Source organism: Schistocerca gregaria, chromosome 6 (assembly GCF_023897955.1).
Source record: "Schistocerca gregaria isolate iqSchGreg1 chromosome 6, iqSchGreg1.2, whole genome shotgun sequence".
NCBI lineage: Eukaryota > Metazoa > Arthropoda > Insecta > Orthoptera > Acrididae > Schistocerca > Schistocerca gregaria.
In genome coordinates, this window is record NC_064925.1 from 243,790,765 (window position 1) to 243,818,228 (window position 27,464).

At 38.9% G+C, this 27,464-nt stretch overlaps 1 protein-coding gene across 2 annotated transcripts in view; it reads left to right on the forward strand.

Moving 5' to 3' along the window:
• LOC126278124 (low-density lipoprotein receptor-related protein 1) overlaps positions 1-27,464 on the forward strand; it is a 688,899-nt gene that overhangs the window by 641,312 nt on the left and 20,123 nt on the right. For both annotated transcript variants that reach the window (XM_049978010.1, XM_049978009.1), the window contains 4 exons: positions 2,274-2,412; positions 4,809-4,954; positions 7,772-7,877; positions 17,367-17,586. In XM_049978010.1, the coding sequence (XP_049833967.1) occupies positions 2,274-2,412; positions 4,809-4,954; positions 7,772-7,877; positions 17,367-17,586 (611 nt within the window). The remainder of the gene's footprint in view (positions 1-2,273; positions 2,413-4,808; positions 4,955-7,771; positions 7,878-17,366; positions 17,587-27,464) is intronic.

Sequence of the window (27,464 nt, forward strand, 5' to 3'; positions counted from 1 at the left end):
CCTTCTATTTAATCAAAGGCACTGCAAATATTATGATGCCTTTAAGTGCTGACACAGGAAGAAATATCAGGTTATATTGGGCAGATACATACACACCACATCAGTTCATTCACAAAGGCCATAGAGAGAGGAGGTTACCATATGCCTCACTCCTCAACCATGTCTAGTAGTGTCTTAAACCTAATCTTCACCAGCTCTGTTTGGCCCTTCTCCATTGCTCAGGAGCTGTGACTGCATAACAGAATGTCAGAGTCGGGTGCAGGAATAGTGTTATATTGCGTTCTCTGGTAAATCTCACATTAATTTTATTTTGGATGATAGTTTCTGCAGTGTTTCATATTGTGGCAAACATTATGAAAACCTATTGCTAATCTGTGCGTGCTAGGCAACAAATATGGAGGTTCAGGAGGCATTCAGTTACAGCACTTGATTGTCTTGTGTCATTAACATAACATTTGAGAGAACTCTTAACTAATTAGGATAATTTGAACATACTAGTTCACAGGATGACATAATTGATTAACCTCAGTGGTGTACCAAATGTAACATAATTTTTGTTGATTAAAAGTGACTGGCCATCAGAAGCAGTGGTGCAGTCAATTGTTACAGTTTCACAGACAACATTTACTTTCAAAACATTACAGTAGACGTGGGATATTATTATGTATCCTGTATCCTGCAATAAGGAAACTTAGGAAACCTATAACTTTCAACCACCCCATGGGTAATGTTCAAAGCTGTGCATGAAAATGGAGACCTCCTTACTAAAGCAAGATAAAAATGTGAAATTACAGTAAAACAAAGAAAAACAGCTTTCTCAACCAAGAGCACACCCAGGATCTGAGCTGAGTGGTTGGGGGGGGGGGGGGGGGGGGGGGGGGGGAATTCATATTAGTTCTTTGGAAGGAGGGAGGGGGGAGGGAGACAAAGTAAACTATCTTACAAAATAAAGCTCCAAACAATTGTAACACTGTTTTTATTAATCACCAAACATACTAATGCCACCACTTTATTACAGACACCTACTATCATAAAATGTACTTATCTGAGAGAGTATAGTGTCCTCTCCTGCCCATTGCTAGTCACACCCTTGACCACTTTGCTCAACCCTGTATGAAATGTCAATTGAGAGTGCAAACAGAGAACAAGATTCACTCATTACAATTCAATTATTATTCATCTTTAGGCCCTACTAGTCCACGTGATGTACAGCAAGGGGTATTTTCAGGCTTTTGTTTTAGCTTTCTTTTTGCCCTTATTACTTTCATTCTTTAGAATGGGCTCTTGTTTGCTCATCGGAGCAAGCTGTTTCAGTCTTCTTAGGAGTTTCGTCATAGGCTAACTGTTCAGTCATGAATTTTCCGCCAAATATTTGTGCTATCTGGTATATTAAGTCATGTCATTCCTGCTCCCTTTATCTCTTCTTTAACTGCACTGATCAGTTTTATTGTCTCAGTTTTAGCTTAACTGTGGGTTTCACAGAATGCCGCAGCATGTCTAGTTAATGTAGTTGGCTCCATTCTTTTAATATGATCACAGAATTTTAGCTTTTTTTGATATCCTAATAAATGATGGTATACTTTTCTACTTTCTTTGTCTGTACACTTCTCCTTTAGTATAATTTGGATCTAAAATTTTCCTGGTTATGTTTTGTTCTGTCTTTTGGGTTTCTTTAATGTCCCACCTTTTGTATAAAATGAGTATTTCAGCCCCTAAAGACACTCTGACTTGATCGCTGCATTGTAGTTTCTCAGTTTGGTGTATTTTGAGATGCATTTTGTGTTACAGATATCTTTTGAAAGGCTAAAAGCTATTTGCATTTCATGATGATGTATTTTGTAAACAGTGTTTCCCAGGCTAGGTTTCTGAATGAGTATGCCTAAATATTTGAATTGAAAAACTCTTGATTGTTCCGTATTTAGTTTTTAGAATTTTGGGTGCCAGCTAGTTGTTAGACAAGTATTTTGTTTTTCAAAACATAGAAGCAGAGCTACCCAAGCACAACTCACGACCTGCTCTCACAGCTTCAGTTCTGCTTGTGAGAGTGGGTTGTGAGTCGTGTTTGGGTAGCTCAGTTGGTACAGCACTTTCTCGCGAAAGGCAAAGGTCCTGAGTTTGAGTCTCGGTCCAGCACACAGTTTTAATCTGTCAGGAAGTTTCATATAAGCGCACACTCTGCTAAAGAGTGAAAATCTCATTATGGATTGTAATGTGTGTTTATTTGAGTAAAAAAAGTATGCCTTATGTTATTCTATATTATTCTATACTTTCAGTGCAACTGCCCACCTCAGTGGACTGGTGACCGTTGTGAAACACCAGCTAATGCTTGTGATGGACACTGTCTGAACAACGGAACTTGTCAATGGAGCATCACAGGATTTGTTGGGTGCCGATGCCCCAAAGGATATGCAGGTCAGCCGTGCTTCTTCTCTGTCCTTTTTTATTTTGCCATTATCATTTTCAGTATATTTCTTTCCAGTAACAGAACTGGTAACAGCATGCATCTATAGGTTCAATAATATTTACTTTGTAATTTGAATTTGACTATAGTGGTTATCCCTCAGTGCTCATTCATACTGTTTGTTGGCTAAACCAATGGCTTAATTAATTTTCATTAGCCCTATGAAATAAGGAACAATAAGCAAAAACACACTTTTCAACATTACGTTAAAATATTTTTTATGTTAATTTTAGTGTATCTGGGAAGAACACCACGCCTCTAACATTCTATGCTCAACTTAATTTTCATTGGTATATGGATCAGAAGGTGTAGTCATTTGTTTGTAGAATTCATGATGTTTACCAAAATATTCATTGGCTGTTTTGGAGAAAAAAGAAAGATATAGATCTTCAATAGAACAGAGACCTAGCTTGTTTTATAGCTGAGTATAACAGAAATTAGTGTCACACACAATATATCAGAGGTTATAAAAAGCTTTAGTTAAGAGGAATTGCATTTAATATGAGGGTTACTGATTTTGTGTTTAGACAAAATTAATTCAGAAACCAGTCAAAAATTGAAATTTAAGTGACTCTTTTATTTTCCCATAGCTGTTTACTGCAAACGTGGAAAAGATTTTGGGAATAGGAGGAGCTTGCATTGCTGTGTCTCTCTGAAACAACATTACTTAGTTGCCTATTTCTACCAACACTATTGTAAACCTGTTTGTTGTTATTACTGGTCGTTAATAAACAATTTTCAAGGTTATAAATAATTGAAAAATTTTGAATAAAAAGTCAGCACCATTTGCACTTGTCTCTTAATTTAATCATGAGTACTTTTGGTGCCAAGTCAGTATCTAGTGGTGTCTACGTAGTATCCAACATCAAGGTACAGCAGAATTAGTCAAACTGTAGCAATAAGCATCATTAGCAACAATTAAAAAACACAAATGTTTAGAAACAGTTTGTCCTCAAACTTGATCAGAGCAATGAAAATAAAATAATTAGTATGATTTCATCTATTATGAAAATGGTTATGTAATATGGAAATTAAGTAATGTCAAAATATAACTTGTCAAAAATAGTAAAAACACCATAATAAAGTAAATATTATAAGAAGTCAGTTACAGTCTAGAAACTGACATATGTCTCCTGAACTTACATGTCATATGTCCTGATAGCCATTAAAATTAAGGTGCATCTTGTAGTCCGTAAAATACAGTACTTATAATGTTATGAAATTTATTGTGTATGAAATGGAGACCACCCCTCCACCACATTTCTGTTAACGATGCTCAAATATACATAATTGTGATGTGTTAAAAAGAAATATTGTTTAATATACACTTCTTTTGTTGATAACATTTCCAGGGGGCTCTATTGTCACTATTTGAGAAGAATCTAGTGTCTATTAACTGTCACCATACAAGGGCAAATGGAATAGGGCATATAGGTCAACAAATTATGGAATGTGGTCAACAGTTTTAATTTTTGCCAACAACAAAAGAGGACAAGAAATAACTCTGCTAAAGATGAAATATGGATACCACATGGGTATACAACAACATTTGGACCAGAGATCTGCTAGATTTAGAGTTTCATTCTCTTTCCTTTTGTGGCATTTGCACAGATACGTTGCACACTCACAGCCACGCATTAGTGCAAGCCCCCTCCCCCGCGCACACGCGCGCGCTCGCCCACACACACACACACACACACGCACGCACACACACAGAGAGAGAGAGAGAGAGAGAGAGAGAGAGAGAGAGAGAGAGAGAGAGAGAGAGAGAGAGGAGAGAGAGATTGGGGGGGAAGGTGCATCAAGTGATGCATGAATCATAGAGGTAAGCACCTGGTTGTACACACATAAAGAATGAAAGTTCAAAAGCTCGTTATCTATCTGGCATCCACATCATTTGTTGGTAAGTAATCACCTGTCTTCTCGTTCTTCTTCTTCTTCCTTTCTATAGTATTTGTAACTTTTAAAGAGCCTGTTAGTCAGCAGCAGAGAAAATAGAGTGGCAAAGAAAAAGTATATGTAATATCTTGGAGCGAAGGATTGTGTCTCCAAACTCTGGATGATGAGAGGGGCAAAATATAGGACAGGACTTTTTTAAATGTCAGTTGTCCTTCCCTGCACCTTATATCTCTGTTAATAAAGTATTTGGAAAGACTTTTTATTGCCACCAGCACCTCCATGTATTAAATATTTCTTGTATCCTATTTTGTGTTGCAGCAAGTGGTACGTAAGTGCTCTGCTTCTATGTTGTTTATTTTTTAGTTTTTTTTATCACTACTGTATTGTTTTCTGATGTTCTTGTGTGAGTGGCAGTCATTTCCAGTGCCTTTTATTTGTTATTAAACAGGTACAAACTGTCAACACTGTGAAAACTTGAGGTGCATGAACACTGGTGTCTGCTCATTAGAAGGCGGTGCCCCACACTGCATATGCCCACCAGGATACAATGGAACCCGCTGTGAGATGTCTGCTTGTACTGGATTTTGTGAACATGTAAGGCAGAAAATAAGAAATATAAATATATGTAGTATTTATTCAGACATGTATATTCTTTAGCTGGAAAAGGCAATGGTATTTGTTGAGCATAAAAGAAGAAATCTGCAGATTATGTGGAATCAGGATAAAGAAAACAGCATAGGTAAAGAGCAACACATATTACAGGAAACAAAAACTAATTGTAACTGGCAGAATTTTCCATTGTACTATTTTGGAGCTTCTTAAGAGTCCATTTGTCAGTAGCAGAGAAAATATAACAAGCAGTGCTCACTGCTGTGATGGGGTAATTACTTCAACAATTTGAAAAATAAGGCATTTTAATCAGGATTTTGTATACAAATTTAGAATTGTCAACAATGAAAAATCCAGGTTGAAATAGTGACAATATTATGAAAGGGTAGATTGCTACTCAGCATGTAGAGGAGACACTGAGTTGCAGGCAGGTGCAACAAACAGACTGTTGTACATTTGAGCTTTTGACCGAAAGGCCTTCTTCTAAAGTAGAAAAGTAGAAGTGTGTGAGTTGTGCTTGTGTGATTGTGTTTTTGTGTTTTCTGCTGTAGAAGAAGGCCGTTTGGCCAAAAGCTTTAATGTACAGCAGGCATTTCATTGTGGCTATCTGTGACTGAGTAGCTCCTTCATATGGTGATTAGCAATCTGTCTTTTTCACAATATTCACAAAATTTCATTATGTGAAAAACGTGTCATCACTGTGGAGGAACAGAAGCCTTCAAGTACATATGTGCTGTAGTTACACAGAAGCTGTGGTAATGAGAATGATCAACATAAAAAAAATGATGTCACATTCAAGACACAATTGTTGATACATACAGAAAAGCAGAACATAATTGTTCAAGCAAGGTAAAAAGGAAGAACATATCACTCAGACCCAGGTATGAAAAGGACCTTTGCTGTTGCAACACTGCAAGGCAGGGGTACATACAGAAGATGCAGTTTTCATGGGTATGGAGTGTCAAGCTGCCATAAATGTGCTTCCTCCTTATCCAATGTTGAAAAATCAGTGTCTTTCTAAATGGGCTTCAGATAAGAACCTAATTGTGATGTCTACTGGTACCCAACATTTCTTCTCTGGTCTATCCATATTCCAATAAATGTTTCAGCCTAGTCTACAGTTGGAAGAACAAGTTTTCACCTAATCACAGTCCCCTTTTCTTCCCCCTTTTCCTTTCTTGTTCATCCACAGATCTTCAGTGCCTTTGTCAGAATATGAATTTTGAATAATAAGCCCATTCAAAAAATTAAAAATACACTCCTGGAAATTGAAATAAGAACACCGTGAATTCATTGTCCCAGGAAGGGGAAACTTTATTGACACATTCCTGGGGTCAGATACATAACATGAGCACACTGACAGAACCACAGGCACGTAGACACAGGCAACAGAGCATGCACAATGTCGGCACTAGTACAGTGTCTATCCACCTTTCGCAGCAATGCAGGCTGCTATTCTCCCATGGAGACGATCGTAGAGATGCTGGATGTAGTCCTGTGGAACGGCTTGCCATGCCATTTCCACCTGGCGCCTCAGTTGGACCAGTGTTCGTGCTGGACGTGCACACCGCATGAGACGACGCTTCATCCAGTCCCAAACATGCTCAATGGGGGACAGATCCGGAGATCTTGCTGGCCAGGGTAGTTGACTTACACCTTCTAGAGCACGTTGGGTGGCACGGGATACATGCGGACGTGCATTGTCCTGTTGGAACAGCAAGTTCCCTTGCCGGTCTAGGAATGGTAGAACGATGGGTTCGATGACGGTTTGGATGTACCGTGCACTATTCAGTGTCCCCTCGACGATCACCAGAGGTGTACGGCCAGTGTAGGAGATCGCTCCCCACACCATGATGACGGGTGTTGGCCCTGTGTGCCTCGGTCGTATGCAGTCCTGATTGTGGCGCTCACCTGCACGGCGCCAAACACGCATACGACCATCATTGGCACCAAGGCAGAAGCGACTCTCATCGCTGAAGACGACACGTCTCCATTCGTCCCTCCATTCACACCTGTCGCGACACCACTGGAGGCGGGCTGCACGATGTAGGGGCATGAGCGGAAGACGGACTAACGGTGTGCGGGACCGTAGCCCAGCTTCATGGAGACGGTTGCGAATGGTCCTCGCCGATACCCCAGGAGCAACAGTGTCCCTAATTTGCTGGGAAGTGGCGGTGCGGTCCCCTACGGCACTGCGTAGGATCCTACGGTCTTGGCGTGTATCCGTGCGTCGCTGCGGTCCGGTCCCAGGTCGACGGGCACGTGCACCTTCCGCCGACCACTGGCGACAACATCCATGTACTGTGGAGACCTCACGCCCCACGTGTTGATCAATTTGGCGGTATGTCCACCCGGCCTCCCGCATGCCCACTATACACCCTCGCTCAAAGTCCGTCAACTGCACATACGGTTCACGTCCACGCTGTCGCGGCATGCTACCAGTGTTAAAGACTGTGATGGAGCTCCGTATGCCACGGCAAACTGGCTGACACTGACGGCGGCGGTGCACAAATGCTGCGCAGCTAGCGCCATTCGACGGCCAACACCGCGGTTCCTGGTGTGTCCGCTGTGCTGTGCGTGTGATCATTGCTTGTACAGCCCTCTCGCAGTGTCCGGAGCAAGTATGGTGGGTCTGACACACCGGTGTCAATGTGTTCTTTTTTCCATTTCCAGGAGTGTATAATCTAATTAGCAAACATTTCAGTTCAAACCTATTAACTCTGAGATTAGAAAAAAGTGATTTTGCCTCCATCCACAATACTGACAAAATTTCTATCAATAATTTTTTCAATTTACTTTCAGGGTATATGTATTATCAACAAAAGTGAACCTCGCTGTGTATGTCCACCAAGTCGTATTGGCAGAAGATGTGAAATCCCTAATTGCGAAGGCATCTGTCTGAATGGAGGTGAGTACAGTCATAATTATGATTTTTCACTTGCTGAAGTAGAAAGTTAATAATTACACAGCTGAAATGAAAGTAAGTAGATAAAGTACAAACAAACACAACACATTTGTCAGAAGTAAATGACATAAAATATGGGAAAAGAGATTGGAGTAATCACAGATAGACAACATGCAAATATGAATTCAGAAGTGATACCTGTTTGTTAAAGCCAAAAAAATAATCACAAAAATTGAGACTGTCTGTTTGTAAGTGCACATAAGTGAAATCAAAATTTGCTGGGTCTCATTCAATATCTGCTGCTCCATCATTTCGTTTATAAAGTACAGAGTGTATTACGAAGTATAATGTTGTCAAAACATATTGATTGCCATCTCTGCAGGAGCAAATACATTGTCTAATTTATATGTATCACTGTTAGATCTCAGTTGTCCTCTGCTTGCTTGGCTGTGGTCTCATGTTGCAATATGGCTACTCTGGAACAGAAATCATCTTGTGTTCTCAAGCTTGCAAAATGTAATTCCAAGATGACAATGCAGAGATGTTTCAGGTTGAGGTACCAAACTGATCCCCCAAATTGATGGAACATTTACAGATGGTATTGACATCTTGTAGACACAGGATGTATATGTAAAGGAAAGTGTCCTGGCTGCCTCATACTTCCATCAAAAATGTCACTTGAATTCAAACTCTTTCTAGCATAGTCCTACAAAATCAACTTGTCATGCCCGACGGGAGTTACAACTGCTTACAACAACAATTTGGCATGCTTTGAAATGTCAGTAACAAGCCTATTAAGCCAGAGATTGCGGTCATGTGTATTCAAGTTACATTTATGTGAGTGTATCTCCAACAAAGGCCTTGTTGACCGAAAGCTCATTTTCTTATAGCCTTTTTGTTGTACCTATGTGTGACTCAGCATCTCTGCTACATTGTGAGTAGCAACTTTCCTTTTCATAAAGTATTATAAAACTGGTTGTTTCCAAGGCTGAATCAGAATAACTTTATTTTTCAACTACACAGGGTACCCCCTCGCTTGAGTTGCCAAGTGCGTGAATATCTGAATGAAACTCTTCTTAGCTATTGAGTTGGTTACTTAGCACTTCTCAGCTGGTCTCCACACTGACCGTATTTGGTGTCCTATGACCTTTTCCTGTGGGGTTTAATTAAGGACAATGTTTATGCACCGACACTACCAAAGAATGTAGAAGAGTTGATCTGTACTATCATAACATCAGTGTTAATGGTCATGCTGATGGACATGCTTAGCCGAGTATGGAAGGAATTTGAGTATCAATGTGATATTGTTCATGTCACTGGTGGAGGACATATTGAACATCTATAGTCTAAACTTGGAGATTCGTAAATATGTGTTCCAAGTTTCATAATTGTATGTTGTACACTTTAATAAATACAACAATGGAAACTCCAGGTTGGAATATCAACAGTGTAAGGAAAAGGACAGACTGCTACTCCCTGTAAGGTTAATGTGTTGCAGACAGGCACAGTGAAAACACTACCATGATTTAACTTTCAAAGAAAACACACACATTCATTCACACAAGCAAGCACACCTCACATGCAGGACTGCCATCTCTGGCAGCTCGGACTGGTCCTAGCTGCTGGATATGGCAGTTATGTGTGCATGAGGTGTGCTTGCATCTGCAAATGAATGTGTGTGTGTGTGTGTGTGTGTGTGTGTGTGTGTGTGTGTGTGTTTTCTTTCCTTTCTTTGCCCAAAAGCTAGATCATGAAGTCTTTTTGTTGTGCTTTCTGCAACATAGCATGTCATCTTTATTGTGAGTAGCAATCTATCCTTTTCCTTTTATTGTTTAATAAATATATGCATTCAGAATACATATATTCTATTTGGAACACTCTGTTAAGCTGACCATGAGATGCTGAAGGTGTTGCTGCGCCAGTCTTTTGCACTCTTTAATGGAAATCCTCCTTTGCACTCTTTAATGGCAATCCTCCTTAGGTTGTAAAGTAGGTGAGGCCGATTCCAGTGATGATACATGGCAAATTTTAGCTTGTTCTAAGCAAGCTCAGTCAAGTTGATGTTACAAATATTGCGCTTAACATTTGTAATTTATACTGCCCAAAATATGAGTGACCTACCTCTCTGCTAAACTCATGAAACCACATGATTGAGGTGTACATTGGCTCCTTGCTGCCCTACCCACTTCTATGATGATCACCATGCATCATATAAACCTGCACTTATGGGTGAAGAGATCATGACACCTTTGAGTCAGGTTTAGTGAAAGTATATCAGTACCTGTTTTCTTTGTACATCACTGGGTAAGAGGAGGGGAGGTGGAGAGGTTGTACTATCGTTCACAATGGATGTCTAGACGACATGTTGATCGTGCGAAGAGTGTTACATCATCTTGTCAACATGGCCCTCCCAGTTACCGCCATCTGAAAGGCAGCACGCAGTTCTCTTGCAATCAGGATTCCTAGAAGTAGATTTGTAGATACTAGAGATCAGAAACAGAGCAAGTATGAATCTAATGTTGTGCATTGCGTACTTTAGAAATGGAGGTGCCATTTATATTAGTAATATATTGGCTTGCTTCCTTCCCACTACAGTACACATGTCTGGTGCGTCTGTGAATGGTAGTGCTATGGTTGCATTCTTCTCATCACCTTGTTCGCTCTTACTAAAGCAGGCAGGAGTGTGAGGCTACTTGTGACTTAATACAAAAGTGCTTAGTACAAAAACCAATTACAGAGTAAAACTCAATTGTCAGCATCAGATGGCCTCCAAAGAAGCTATTTTTTGTGAGCCTGTAAATTATGTAAGCAGACAGAATAGTGTACACAAGGTGGAGCATCCCTTCACCATTCAGGCACTATCCTCTGCCAAATCGCACTGAGAAAAAAATGAAATGATCGTATAACCCTTCAGGGGGGGGGGGGGGGGGGGGGTCAGCCACCGAGTTGCAAGTCTTATTGCAGATGATGCCACATTGGGCAACTTGCATGACAGTGATGATGATGAGGATGAGGATGAGGGCAGCACAACATCCAGTTTACAAGCGGAAAAAATCTCCGACCTGACGGGAATTGAACCCGGGCCTGCTGCATGGTAGGTAAGCACGTTACCACTCAGCTAAGCAGCCAGTCACTGCACTGAGAAATCATGTTTACTATACAGTCCAGTCACATTAATGTGACCACCACCTATGTTCAACATCAATGACCACAGAGGACATATAAAGTAAGTGGTGAAGATGCGGAAAACGTGTAGCCATTGTTGTAACGTGGAAACAGAATGATTGTAAATAGAGTGACTTATCTGACATCCAAAAGGGGATGATCATTGGCTTTAGGGCCTAGGGTGGAGACATTTCTGAAATGTCTAAGTTTAAAAATCACCCATGTGCAACTGTGGTTAAAATATACTGTGTGTGGTAGACTGGTACTATCTGAAACCAATGGTGAGGCAACAGTAGCACATCACTGGCCATGGATGGAAAGCATGAATGATGGAATGTATATGTGCATGAGCGAATAGGTGTACAACTGTTGAGCTACTGATCAACTAGATGAACCAAGGGGCTACCAACATTGACTTCTCAGTGACCATTTAGCGAATGTTGGAGCATATGGGCCTCTGCAACAGGTACCCGGTTAATGTACCCATGCTGACTGCTGTTCATCAGCAACAGAGGCTGGAAGTTCTGTAACAGAGCTGCAGGTGGATATCCACTGAGTGGAGTCAGGTGGCCTTTTCAAATGACATGTACAAATGGCCACTGGTATGTACAACGTGAGACACCTGAAAGCAAACACTGTGCAACAATTGTCAGAAGGTCCAGACCAGAGGATGTTTTTGTGGAATTCTCTGGGCGTTTTCATCATTCTGGAAGCCACAATACATCTTATGCATTTATCTTTGGGAACTATGTCCATTCCGACATACAGTTTGTTAATGTCAGCACGATGGCATCTGCCAGTAGGACAGTGCAACATGTCACACAGCTCACAGTAAATATGCAAGGTTGAAAGAGCACCAGGATGAGTTTACCATACTTCCCAAACCACCAAATGCCCCGACTACCTCATTGGAGCTGTTTGGTAAAAACAAGACTGATGTCTCAGTTAAAACAAATTTCATTGGATGCACAATTTATAGGGGCAGCACTTAATTTCCTGATAGTGTATGTACTTTGCAAGGTAGTAATAGACACCTGGGTATTTATTTCATCATTTGCATTGTTAAAATCCCTGTCCCACCTCACTGTCTGTGACAAAACTCTTTCGATTCTGAGTATAGAAACATGCTTTCCAACATATTCATGGCATTTGCCATCCATCCAGACTTAACACTTTTAGTGCTGGTCTTGTAGGTATCTGCCATTACCTTTATAAATTCTGTGTTTTTCCAGAAGTTATAACTTGTTTGTAGAAATCTGTAGTTGGATTTCCTAAATATTGTTATTCTTTTTGTACATCCTTCTTTGAACACACCAATCTTGGTATTTATAGCTTTGAACCTGGACACAGAGATGAAACATCAATTCAGTAATATTTATGTAAGAATAGAAATTGATAAATAGTAATTACATTCATCTACATAAGTAAACAGATGATATTTCAATTCAAATTTCTTTCAAGCCCAGTTTACATGACTAGTAAGCGTACATAACACAATATCATTTTGAAATTCAACATTTGTAGTGCAGTAATGTGTATATGTATGCTAGTTAATTTCTGTGAAGTAGCAACAAAAGACAATTATGTTACAAATTTTTACACCTATGTCGGTTGCTACTGACATCTAGTAGTCTCAGTACAGCAGCCTTTGAACACATCAATCTTGTTATTTGTAGTGTTGAAACTGGGCACAGTTAAGTAATATTTATTGAAGAAAATAAATTGAAAAATAATAGTTATATTCAAATACATAAGTAAGCAGATAATATTTTTATTTACATTACTTTCCTGTCCAATTTGCATGACAAGCAAACATAAAACACAAGATCATAATGAAATTCAACATTCATGGTGCAGTATAGGGTTCACATATGCTAGTTAATGTCTATGAAGTAACAACAACAAACATTTACAGCAATTACAAATTTTTGCACCTGTGTTAGCTGGTGCTGACACCTAGCAGTCACAGTACAAACTATGCTGTCTGTAGCCACTCACAGAAATTTGCAGGAGAGGTAAATATACACTTGACTTGCGAATGTAATATTAATTTCTAATTTTCTTTAACAGTTTGTAATATTAAGTCAGCCACACATTAAACTTTAGTTTCTTTTCCATTACCATCAGCTTCTGCCTTGTCTGTGATAATTCCTTATGAAATTCTTTCTGTTATTTATTTTCATCACACATGTCCCTTTCCCCTCACTTCCCAGTGTTTTGTCTTTTTTAAATTTATTTCCACTTTTTTTACCAAATGAAATCGAGCAACAACTAGTTTAAGCAACTCCTCTACAGTTTTTTATGTGTTACTCTCCATTTTTCAAATTCATAATCTAACAGATCTGTTAGTATGGTCCAGCCACTGTTCAGACTATATAGCTGTATTTTTCCATAGAAATACTTAAAAAGTAAAAGTTAAAATACCAATCAGAAGGACTTGTTCAAAATTTGTCAAACAGGCAATGAAGGAAATTGAAATCCCAACCCTAAAATATTTATGATTGCTACACTGTATGATGTAAGTATTATACTAACATGATCAAACTAAGATACAAATGTTTACCATCCATCACTACAGTAGGAAAGTATCTCTGATACTTTTCTGCAGTGTGAGCTATTTTCAAAAGCACTTAAGACAGTTTCTCCAATATTTCGAAACTGAATTCCTGTCATATTGAACCACCTAAAAATTACCCTCTTTTAGCTAAAACACAGAGTCACTGTAAAATATTTTATTCATCAAAATAGCACATATAATAAAAAGGATCCCGCCATGAACCATGGACCTTGCCGTTGGTGGGGAGGCTTGCGTGCCTCAGCGATCCAGATGGCCGTACCGTAGGTGCAACCACAACGGAGGGGTATCTGTTGAGAGGCCAGACAAACATGTGGTTCCTGAAGAGGGGCAGCAGCCTTTTCAGCAGTTGCAGGGGCAACAGTCTGGATGATTGACTGACCTGGCCTTGTAACAATAAACAAAACGGCCTTGCTGTGCTGGTACTGCGAACGGCTGAAAGCAAGGGGAAACTACAGCCATAATTTTTCCCGAGGACATGCAGCTTTACTGTATGATTAAATGATGATGGCGTCCTCTTGGGTGAAATATTCCGGAGGTAAAATAGTCCCCCATTTGGATCTCCGGGCGGGGACTACTCAGGAGGACGTCGTTATCATGAGAAAGAAAACTGGCGTTCTACGGATCGGAGCGTGGAATGTCAGATCCCTTAATCGGGCAGGTAGGTTAGAAAATTTAAAAAGGGAAATGGATAGGTTAAAGTTAGATATAGTGGGAATTAGTGAAGTTCGGTGGCAGGAGGAACAAGACTTTTGGTCAGGTGAATACAGGGTTATAAATACAAAATCAAATAGGGGTAATGCAGGAGTAGGTTTAATAATGAATAAAAAAATAGGAGTGCGGGTAAGCTACTACAAACAGCAAAGTGATCGCATTATTGTGGCCAGGATAGACACAAAGCCCATGCCTACTACAGTAGTACAAGTTTATATGCCAACTAGCTCTGCAGATGATGAAGAAATTGATGAAATGTATGATGAGATAAAAGAAATTATTCAGGTAGTGAAGGAAGACGAAAATTTAATAGTCATGGGTGACTGGAATTCGTCAGTAGGAAAAGGGAGAGAAGGAAACAGAGTGGGTGAATATGGATTAGGGCTAAGAAATGAAAGAGGAAGCCGTCTGGTAGAATTTTGCACAGAGCATAACTTAATCATAGCTAACACTTGGTTCAGGAATCATAAAAGAAGGTTGTATACATGGAAGAATCCTGGAGATACTAAAAGGTATCACATAGATTATATAATGGTAAGACAGAGATTTAGGAATCAGGTTGTAAATTGTAGGACATTTCCAGGGGCAGATGTGGACTCTGACCACAATCTATTGGTTATGACCTGTAGATTAAAACTGAAGAAACTGCAATAAGGTGGGAATTTTAGGACATGGGATCTGGATAAGCTGAAAGAACCAGAGGATTGTACAGAGTTTCAAAGAGAGCATAAGTGAACAATTGACAGGAATGGGGGAAAGAAACACAGTAGAAGAAGAATGGATAGCTCTGAGGGATGAAGTAGTGAAGGCAGCAGAGGATAAAGTAGGTAAAAAGACGAGGGCTAGTAGAAATGCTTGGGTAACAGAAGAAATATTGAATTTAATTGATGAAAGGAGAAAATATAAAAATGTAGTAAATGAAGCAGGCAAAAAGGAATACATAAGTCTCAAAAATGAGATCGACAGGAAGTGCAAAATGGCTAATCAGGGATGGCTAGAGGACAAATGTAAGGATGTAGAAGCTTATCTCACTAGGGGTAAGATAGATACTGCCTACAGGAAAATTAAAGAGACCTTTGGAGAGAAGAGAACCACTTGTATGAATATCAAGAGCTCAGATGGCAACCCAGTTCTAAGGAAAGAAAGGAAAGCAGAAAGGTGGAAGGAGTATATAGAGGGTTTATACAAGGGCGATGTACTTGAGGACAATATTATGGAAATGGAAGAGGATGTAGATGAAGATGAAATGGAAGATAAGATACTGCATGAAGAGTTTGACGGAGCACTGAAAGACCTGAGTCGAAACAAGGCCCCGGGAGTAGACAACATTCAATTGGAGCTACTGACGGCCTTGGGAGAGCCAGTCATGACAAAACTCGACCATCTGGTGAGCAAGATGTATGAGACAGGCGAAATACCCTCAGACTTCAAGAAGAATATAATAATTCCTATCCCAAAGAAAGCAGGTGCTGACAGGTGTGAAAATTGCCAAACTGTCAGTTTAATAAGTCACAGCTGCAAAATACTAACGCGAATTCTTTACAGACGAATGGAAAAGCTGGTAGAAGCCGACCTCGGGGAAGATTGTTTGGATTCCGTAGAAATGTTGGAACACGTGAGGCAATACTGACCTTACAACTTATCTTAGAAGAAAGAAACCTATGTTTCTAGCATTTGTAGACTTGGAGAAAGCTTTTGACAATGTTGACTGGAATACTCTCTTTCAAATTCTGAAGGTGGCAAGGGTAAAATACAGGGAGCGAAAGGCTATTTACAATTTGTAGAGCAACCAGATGGCAGTTATAAGAGTCGAGGGGCATGAAAGGGAAGCAGTGGTTGGGACAGGAGTGAGACAGGGTTGTAGCCTCTCCCCAATGTTATTCAATCTGTATCTTGAGCAAGCAGTAAAGGAAACAAAAGAAAAATTCGGAGTAGGTATTAAAATTCATGGAGAAGAAGTAAAAACATTCGGTTCGCCGATGACATTGTAATTCTGTCAGAGACAGCAAAGGACCTGGAAGAGCAGTTGAACGGAATGGACAGTGTCTTGAAAGAAGGATATAAGATGAACATCAACAAAATCAAAACGAGGAAAATGGAATGTAGTCAAATTAAGTCGGGTGATGCTGAGGGAATTAGATTAGGAAATGAGACACTTAAAGTGGTAAAGGAGTTTTGCTATTTAAGAAGTAAAATAACTGATGATGGTCAAAGTAGAGAGGATATAAAATGTAGACTGCCAATGGCAAGGAAAGTGTTTCTGAAGAAGAGAAATTTGTTAAGATCGAGTATAGATTTAAGTGTCAGGAAGTCGTTTCTGAAAGTATTTGTGTGGAGTGTAGCCATGTATGGAAGTGAAAAATGGACGATAACTAGTTTGGACAAGAAGAGAATAGAAGCTTTCGAAATGTGGTGCTACAGAAGAATGCTGAAGATAAGGTGGATCAATCACGTAACTGATGAGGAGGTATTGAATAGGATTGGGGAGAAGAGAAGTTTGTGGCACAACTTGACTAGAAGAAGGGATCAGTTGGTAGGACATGTTTTGAGGCATCAAGGGATCACAAATTTAGCATTGGAGGGCAGCATGGAGAGTAAAAATCGTAGAGGGAGACCAAGAGATGAATACACTAAGCAGATTCCGAAGGATGTAGGTTTCAGTAGGTAGTGGGAGATGAAGAAGCTTGCACAGGACAGAGTAGCATGGAGAGCTGCATCAAACCAGTCTCAGGACTGAAGACCACAACAACAACAATAAAAAGGATGTTCCCAGTCCTTTGAAACAGAACAAAAAAGTAAGAATTAGATTCCTTATAAATCTTCCTCCTTTGCGTAAATTTAACTGAAAAATGTCTTAAGCAAGTAATATTGTAACTTGTACACATACATCCATTATATCTAATGGAGAAAATAACTTGGAGGATAATGTCAGTGTCATTAATTTTACAATATTTTTAATATTAAGAGCCCACTCTGTGAATGGTGTGTAATATCAAATTTTATTTTATTTTATTTGTGTTTATTTATTTATTTTCCAGGGGTATGCCGTGCTTATGCAAAGGAAAGTGTCTGTGAATGCAAGCCAGGGTACACAGGACGGCGATGTGAAAAAGCTGTATGTGATTGCAATTGCTCACCTGGTGAAGAAAACTGCGTATGCCCCCCAGAATGTGAATTCAACACAGTATCACAGTGTACTTCCAGTACATGTGCCAATGGTGGAACATGTTCTGTTGTGAATGATCGCACTGTTTGTCGGTTTGTATTTTACACTTATGTTACAGTTCACAGTTCATTATGAGTTTCATTTTAGAGCTTTTGATTATATCTTCAGATAATAAATAATTATCAGATATGAGCCGAGTAATTACATATGATCTTGATAGAGGTAATAACAACATGGAAAGAATAGGTTGCAACTCACCACCTAGAGGAAGTATTGCTTCATGGACAGACACTATGAAAAAGAGTGCCAGAAATAGAAAACATACATACACACACACATTCACATAAATGACACACACATGGACACAGGTATCTATGGGTACTAAGGTGATGTATGTGACTTGTGTGAATGTGTGTGTGTTTTCCTCTTCTGATGAAGGGCGTAGTCTTATAGGTTAACATTTGTAGTGCTCTTTTTCATTGTACCTGTTGTACTGTCCCCTGGTAATTTGATAAATATTGAATAAAATGCAGTGTAAATTGTTGTGCTGAAAAAGGGTGTGTTACAGTGATAGTAGTATCACACAATATTGAAAGTAATGTCAGCGAAATCTTATCTTTTATGTGTTAACTTTTGTTCATTCTGATTTGGCTGCTGCTCTTGAGAAAGACAGAGATCATTGCTGTACTAGCATATCTGACTAAGTGATGGAATTATCATCTTGTTGAAGCTGTATGTATTATGTGAATGTGTTCAGATAATACATCAACTGTTAATTTCGAGCTTTCATGGTTTCCTTTACCTTCATTTCCCTCCTGTGACATGGAATTGAATAATAAGAATTTTTCTAGCTTTTCAAAGCTCTGCCATTAAAGCTTCGTTGTTTAGTGGCCATCAGCTGCAATTACACCCGAACAGCTTAACTTCAAATATTACGAGCTCCACCCAATAAATACAGCTGGGGAGTTTGTGTTATTTGAGAGAGAAAGCTAGACCGATCATTTTTTGACCAACAGAGTATTAACTGAAATAGCTGCTGTGATGAGAATACATAATGCTCCAATCTGGTAAGTCTTGCTACAAAATAAATTTGTGAAATAATCTCTGAACAAACCTGGGTGATAAACTAATGGATTACTGAACCATCTGAAAACATAAAGTAGTATTTTCAGTCAAAGGTCAGCATATGTTCCCCATAAATTTGTTTAGTTATGTAGATGTGTTGTAATGTTGGCTTCTTCAGTAGCACAAAAGTTTTTGCCGGGCAAAGCATAGTGCTTATTACGCACTGTGATTAATAGTGTTGGGCACACAACTTACTTGCACATAGTGTCACACATATTAACAACTTGAAAGAATTTTCTTTGCCTTTATAATGAATTATTATTATTCTTGGCTGTTGTTAACTGCCTATTGTTATGAATACTTTCACGTGAGTTTTGATGCAACTAATATTATCATGCCAAAGAGTGGCTGTGCATGTGAAATCAAATAGCCTTGCAGAATTAGCTGTTTGTCATCATCAATAAGGAGAAGTGGGAAGCAGTCAGTACACTGTCTGCAGTTTAATGCCTCCTCAGTGAGGTGAGTAGCAATCTATCCATTCCCACACTGTTGTTATTCCTTCCTGGACTTTCCACTGCATGATAGAGGTAAAACTTTTATTGAATTTATGACATAGCCAAAAGTGTAACTAAACGACTCCAGCAAATCTGCAATTTTTGTCACTTGCATTTCTCAGAAGCATTAAGCTTTGAACATTGCTTACTCAAAAGAAAGTGCAATAGCTCTCGTGACATTGCATTAAGCAGTCAATTCATAGAATGTGAGCCCACCTGTTTTATTTTATTTTTTTCGCCAGTCTCTGCACTTACACTTGTACCATAAAACCCAGTGTATGACTTGTGATAGTCAGAACATGGTGTGCTAGTATTATTTGTGTCCCTAACTGTTCAATTTACAGATAATTGACAGGAATAGTGGCTGTTAATACTCTTCTGTACAACCTGTAATTTCTTTTACTTCACTAGCATTATCATTATAAAAGATGTATTACAGGCAGTATTATTTTTCTAACTCCTCTTGAAATGGCTGCTTATAGTGACCCTTTCAATGACACAACATCTGTTTTTTTACACTGACATCTGCCACTGAAGTTTATGGAGCATTTTTGCTATTCTCTTGCAGTGACAAAACAACTCCATGATAAAATGTACATATTTCTGATTTTTCTCATTAACTCACTTTTGTCAGGATTCTGAATGAATAATACTTTTTTAGTTTTCTTCCTGTGAATGTCAACATATTCCTTTCCAGCAAATCAGATTTGTGTAGTTGTTTCATCTTAAAATGTCCTCAGTGAATGCTCCTAAACTTTGATAGCTATGACAGTCTGGTGACTGAGCACTGATAGTGCAATTAAACAAGAATTTCATTCAAGCAACAATTTCCAGTCATCATGTGCATGTTCAAATTGAAAGGAGTTATAAAGTAGTGATTTTAACAAGCTAAAACTATTTGTTACTTATCAGAAGCAATTTGCGAAGGGACCCATCTGATTGTGAATGGTTTGTAACTGTCATATCAATTGAAGGACTTTTTCAAACTATCTGGAACTGCAAGTCAGTACATGAGAATGGCTGTTTTTTACTGTCATGTATGCTCCCCTCTGTGAAAATAACACACACTGTGGATTTTGTTACTATGAGGGGTGATTAGAAACTTAAGTTACAAAGCCTGCAGCAAAACATGTATTTTTAATTTCGTACAACCAATACAGCCAACTGATGGTACACACAATGAGTTCTTTTTCAACATTATCTCCATGTTGGTTTAGGCACTTGTTTATTCATGGGATAGGTTGTGAATATATACTCCTGGTAAAAATCCTGTCCTTATGTGTTCAGCCATGTTGTGAAATGCTTCACATCTGAAACAAATCGTTGGCCCCCTAGTTACTTGTTCAGGTAAGGACAAAAATGAAAGATGCTTGGGGCGAGATACAAGCTATAGGGAAGGTGGTCAATGATGTCCCAGTGAAGCTGCTTCAACAATGTGGTGGTCTCCTTGGCTGTATGAGGCCATGCATCGACATGAAGGAAGATGATGTCATCTTGAAAAATCCTGTCTACTTCCTCCTGATTGCTTCATGAAATTGTGTCAATGTTTTGCAGTATTTGTCACTATGTATCTTCTTTCCAAAAACTCCATGAGTTTGACATACATGCTGTCCCAAAATGTTGAGGCCATCATCCTCCTGGCAGGTGGCATCACCTTACACTTCTTTGTCATTGGAGAGAAGGGGTGTTTTCACTCTATTGACAGCTGCTTACTGCTGGGAGTGTAGTGGTAAATTCATGTTTTGTCAGTTGTGACAATGCAGTTCAAAAAACTGTGCCCTTCTGTGCAGATCTGATGGAAATTTGCAGACCTCCCCCTCGTACTTCTGCTTGTGTTGGTTGGGCAGTTTTCTTAGAATCTGTCAGGAATGAACTTTCCAATACTGCAGAAGATTGTGAACAATGACATGGATGCTTCCAGACAAAATTCTAGCATCATATCCCATAATGTGATCCACCTGGCACCCTCAATCAGCCAGTCAGCTACTCCTGTGAGCTGTATTCACATCTGTTGATGCCATGCTGGATTGACAACTGTGATCCTTGTTGATGACATTTTCTCTACCAGCCAAAATCTTCAAGATGTCATTCTGCAATATGCTTACAAGACATTAGTCTCTTTGTAATCCTCTACCAGTTGCCAGAAAATTTCCACTACCTACAGAAATCGAATAACTGAGCAGAGAAATTGAACTGGCAGACTCTTGAAGATGACATAAACTATTTCGAGCAAGACTATTTATAAACTTTCAAGATTTGATTTTAAATGATGACTCTAGGAATTTTCTACAGCTCCATACATATCTATCCCATAATAATCATGAGGACAGGATTGGATTAATTACAGCATGACCAGAGACATTTAAATAGTCATCCTTCCTGCAACTCTCCACTTGAATGGAATGGGGAGAACCCTAGTAACTGGTACAACAACAGGATATACACTCTGCCATACACTTCATAGCAGTTTGCAGAATATATATGTGGATGTAGATTTCATTGCGAGACCAATTTTCCAAATTGGCCGCCATATGTGTTTACCTACAATTAGCACTGTAGGTGGTGGGTGGCTGAAAACACTCTGCACAATTGCCAACCTCATGCATCAGAGTTTCTGCCCATTACTAATGTCACTGTAACAAATGAAGCTCCAGGTATATCAGCCATGTAACCCTATGTTTTGATCACCCCTTGTACATTATTTGTAGAGTAAGAATGTTTTTAGACTACAAATGTACTTTTGCAAAACACAAGTTTCTTTTCCTTTCATCTATACATTTTTAGTCTTCTGAGTAGCAATTTATGTTGGGCGTACATTATATCTTATTGTTGTCATTTATATCTTGAATATGCATGGTGCCATTCTGTGGTAAATTATATATTGGCAACATGTTGTGTTTTATTGTCATAACATCATTCTCTGAGGCACTGTATATGAAGGTCTGTTTTCACACTTTCTTTTTTAATATTTCTATACATTTTACTGTTACTGAAGCTTCTTAGTATATGCTAACAAATGAATGAAGCATATGCTGTGAGAGCTATCTTCCTAGAACTGTTCACCTGTAAGCAACAAAAGCAAAACAGACACTAATGGACCCCTATAGAAATATCAGAAATGTAATAAGGTGGCTGGTAAATTTCAGCTTGATGTTAAGAAGGAATAGATGTGTTAACTAATGTTTTCTCAGCTGAAACTAAAGTTTTATCTATGTGCTGTCTGTGGGTGCCATCTGACTGTTAGTTGTGTGCGAACATTTGCTTCATGTGCCAGTTTGTCTTGCCCTCCATGTTATGCAATACTAAAAAAATGAAGAGTTGAAATCTTTAATTTTAAACAAATATGGTTTGTGAACATAGTTTCTCCTGTCATCATCATTGTATACAATCTTCACAATCTTATTGCTCGTCAAATCAGACTAAAAGCTTGGGTTTTTGTCAGTTACCTACATTGTCTTCATCAGGACAGCTGACTGTCATAATTTTTACCACGGTGGCCTTGTAACAACCTGTTTTCCTATGAATGTTTCTTTAGTCTCTCAACTATCAAGCCATCAAGATTTAGGTTTTTCCACAATTTCCATACATTGCTCTTATAAAATGCCAGGATGGTTCCTTTGAAAGGGCGCCACAGTTTCCCTTTTCAATTCTTGAAACATCCAGAGCTTATGCCCCATCTCTAATGACCCTATTGTCAATGAACCTTACACCCTGATCTTCCTTTCTTTTAGTTCCTCAACCTCCTTTGAGATCCTGGCCATTGTCCAAGTTGAAAGCATTGTAGCATTTTCTGATCCCTATGGTCTCTTTGGCAACAGTCCCAGTAGATTGATATATGAGAGTAACTTCATTCACCAATCATAATTACATGATTGTGAGTAAGTGTTCAACAGTAGCTGATTTTTCTAAATTAAATCTGTATTTTTATTGCACCCTTTGTGTTCTTTGCAGATTTGACAATTACACAAATTGTTGAGCAATATAGTTATATTCACACTGAAGAAATATGTTTTACCTCAGAACCCAAGGTGCTGTAGCTCTGTGTTTGAACTTATTTGAAAACACATTATTCTAGACTGGATGGTGGAAGCTCTGCTTAGTGAGATATATGTCAGTGCTGTAAGCCAATGGTTTACTGAGGAACTGAGCCATGTGCATATTATTCATGTTATCAAAAAACTGGTGAAGATCTTTGACATGATGTGGCCAATTCATAAATGTATCATTGTCATAACAACAGAATAGTTGTGGGCAAAATGGAGCCAAATTTAAGTTAGCAAGAGTTGGAGAAACTGGAGAAGCCAGTGACCGTATCATTAGTCATATCATTAAATATTCCTCTCTGTGAAAAGTAGATGATCATCAAAATCTGATGACAACAACTTTATAGTCTGAGGAGGGAAGTAGTCTGCCTAGAAGTTCCTTCAAAAAGGAGTTTAGCAGAAAGAGAGATCAAATTGATTCTGACCATAATGGGACTCCTTTTTATCGATTTAAGAAAGCCTTGCAGCTTGGGAGGTCTAGGAGTTCAGGCTGTAAGTTTCTTCACAAAATTGCCAGATAGGCCAGAGTTTTTCAAAAACTTTAATGCCTCTTTCTGTATGACAGATTAGGATCATGTTTTAGACATCTGTACATATTTTTCTCCAACAGAAATGCCACTGTGTTATAATTGAAACGTGAAGTATATCCCTTGTTAGCCAGCAGCACAATTTATTTCCTGAGTGTGAAATATTTGCTCTAATGCTGATAAATATTTGTTCAGTTAATTAGTACTTTTAAATTGCATCATTGTTTTTCCTATATCCATTGCTTACTTAATGTTCTTAAATGATGGTATCTGGTATGCACAATGTGCTGTCTGCAACAGGAATGCCTACAACATTTGTCCAGGACGTCAACCATTTTATGAGCAGAGTCTAGAACATTGCTGTTTTTGGAGTCTCTCTGCCTTCACAGAAAAAAACTAACATTTTGCATCATCACAATACAGCTAGTCGTAATACAAATCAATGAGTGACACAACTGACTAATTTCCTTCACTGAAGTAACAAGTAACAATACCAATACAGTGTTACTTCCTCAGAAATATACTTTTTCCACACTCATAGACGTCTGCATTGTCTTGATGTCATTTAAAATTTGGTAGGAGTGGGGTGAGAGGAGGGGGGGGGGGGGGGGGAGCCTATCTCAGATGTAAATACTACAGAACTAAACCAAGTTTGAAAAGTTTGACTGGTGCAAGAGATAAGTTGTAATTACAGTAGCATACCCAAGACTGATGAGCAGTAACAAGACTTGCTAAATCTTATATGCCTATTGCGCCATTCCTGTCTTTGAGAGATTAACTGGTGGCATAAACCGCATGACATAATGGTATTTAGAGTAGGAAAGAAAATTTAACAATAAAAGAAGAGTCCTCTACAAAGTCTTAGGTCAATAATTATCTTCTCAAATTCCTCATTTATAAACGTGATAGTCTGTATTAATAATGGGCACAAAACTCTTTGAATGTAGCTGCTGTGCCAGTGAGACCAAGAAATATAGTAGCAGATGTTATCTAAAGAGCTAAAAATACGATATCCATGGATAGCAAGGATTTCAATCATTCTTAATAGTATCAATATAGTGAGAGAGGAAAGTAAAATAGATAGACAGACAAAGAGAGTGAGAAAGGCTACCTCATATCCACCTTCAGATGGTACAATTCATAATATTGCTGATGAAAGCAATGTAAATAGAAAATAATATTCCCAGCTTTCAGAACAGCTTCAGAGATGAAAGAAGGATTAGTTAGGTAGGTTGGAAAAATGGTTAGGGGGAGGGGGGGGGGGGGGCTGCTGGAGGCAAATCCGTCAGATCCCAAGCTGTGAAGAACCCAGTTGGTTTAAGGTCGAACTGAATAATGTCAAAAAAGTGGATGATGTAAATTTTCATACATGCTTTTAAGGAAAGAAAGACCCATAAAAGATTGAAAGAAAGAGAAAGAGAAAAATAGCATGAATCAATATGAGGTAGATAGATTTGACTCTTCAGAGCAGTGATAAAAAAAGAGAGATAAGAAAAATAAAAATAAAGAGCATAAAGGATTCCTTAGTAAAATATGCAACAGTAGTGACCAACTTATTTACCATTTTTTGTGCATGGAAGTCATGTTGTTGCTGTTGCAGTTTTCAATCTGAAAACTGGTTTAATGCCTCCCTCCATGCTACTCCATCCTATACAAGTATCTTCATCTCCGAGTAACTACTGCAACCTACATCCTTCTGAATTTGTTTACTGTATTCATCTCTTGGTTACTAAATGGGTCATCCCTTGATGTCTCAAAATGTGTTTTAGCAACTAATCCCAAAGAAAAGAAAAAAAAAACATAATAATAATAATAATAATAGAAAAGATCCGTCTCTTCACAGGACAGGGAGAGATCACAATGAAACAATTCTACAATGTCAAGAGGTTTGTCGACTACACTAAGTCCATCTGCAAGAGACTGGCCACCTAGAAGAGGTGTCTGGCCGGGGCTGCCGGGGGCGGAGGGGCAACTCTGTACTTTGCTGGCAGTGTGCTGCCCTATAAAGCCTGTTTAGTGGATGTATCTGCCGAATCTATTTGTGATCACGTGCATGGTGTATCAACGTAGTTCCTGGGCTAGCTGTGACCTCTAATGAAGGTGTTCTGCAGGCTCTGCGAATGGTTAGTGGTCCCTGGTGGCCATTGGTTTGGTGGAGACGTGGTGTTGTTTTATGTTGTGGCCGCCAGTAAATATTTGTGTGACAACACAGCCCACATAGGTTTTCCTGGTGAAAGTATGCCCTGTGATGCAGGCATCCTGCGTTGATTGGATGTGAAGTGGGATGTTGATACAGTAGGCAATACAATGTATGAAGTGGGTGGCAACAGAAGATCCTTTCTTTCACTCAAGTGTGCCACAAACTTCTTACCACCTCATTTCTATTCAGTACTTCCCCATTAATTATGTGCTCTACCCATCCAATCTCTGGCGTTCTTCTGAAGCACTACATTTCAAAAGTTTCTATTTTCCTCTTGTCTGAACTGTGTATTGTCCATGTTTCACTTTCATACATGGCTACACTCCAGACAAATACCTTCAGAAAAGACTTGCTAACACTTGAGTCTTTATTCAGTGTTAAAAAATTTCTCTTCTTCCGAAACACTTTTCTTGCCATTGCCAGTCTACATTTTATATCCTCCCTTCTGCTGCCATCATCAGTATTTTGCTGCCCAAATAACAAAACTGATCTACTACTTTAAGTGTCTTGTTTCCTTATCTATCTCCCTCAATATCACGTGATTTAATTCAGCTACATTCCAATATTCTGAGTGATATTAGGTATAAGCTACAATGCTGTCTCACTCCATTCTCAACCACTGCTTCCCTTTCATACCCCTCTACTCTTATAACTGCTGTCTGGTTTTGGCACAAGTTGTAAATAACCTTCCGCTCCCTGTATTTTACCCCTTCAACATTCAGAATTCCGAAGAGAATGTTCCAGTCAGCATTGTTTAGAGCTTTCTCTAAGCCTACAAACATTATAAACAAATCTTTGCTGTTCAAATAACTTATCTTCTAAAATAAATTGTAGTGTCAGTATTGCCTGTTGTATTTCTACATTTCTCTGGAATCCAAACTAATCTTCACTGAGGTCAGCTTCAATCACATTTTCCATTCTTCTACAAGGAATTCATGTTAGTATTTTGTGTCTGTGGCTTATTAAACTGATAGTTCAGTAATTTTCACAGCTGTCAGCTACTGCTTTCTTAGGAATTTGACTTTTTAAATTCCTTTTGAAGTGTCATACATCTTGTACACCAGATATAAGAGTTTTCTCATGGCTGGCCCTCCCATGGCTATCAGTAGTTTTGACGTCATGTCGACTGCTCCCGGTGCCTTGTTTTGACTTAGGTCTTTCAGTGCTCTGTCAAATTCTTCTCCCAGCAACATATCTCCCATCTCATCTCCATTCACATCCTCTTGCATTTATATAATTATAGACCCTGTACATACTCCTTCTACTTTCAGCTGTCATTTCTCTGCTCAGGACTGGATTTCATCTGAGCTCTTGATATTCATACATCTGCTTCTCTTTTCTCCAAGGCCCTTTTTAATTTTCCTCTAGGTGGTATCTATCTTTCCCCTAGTGAAAAATCCTTCTAAATCCTGTTATTTGTTCTCTAACCATTCCTGCTTAGCTTTTTTGTTCTTCCTGTCATCTCATTTTTTAAGACATTTGTATTCCCTTTTTCTTACTTTATTTGCAATATTTTTACTTTTGTCCTTTTTTAAATTTATTTCAATATCTGCTGTGTTATGCGAGGATTTCTGTTAGGCC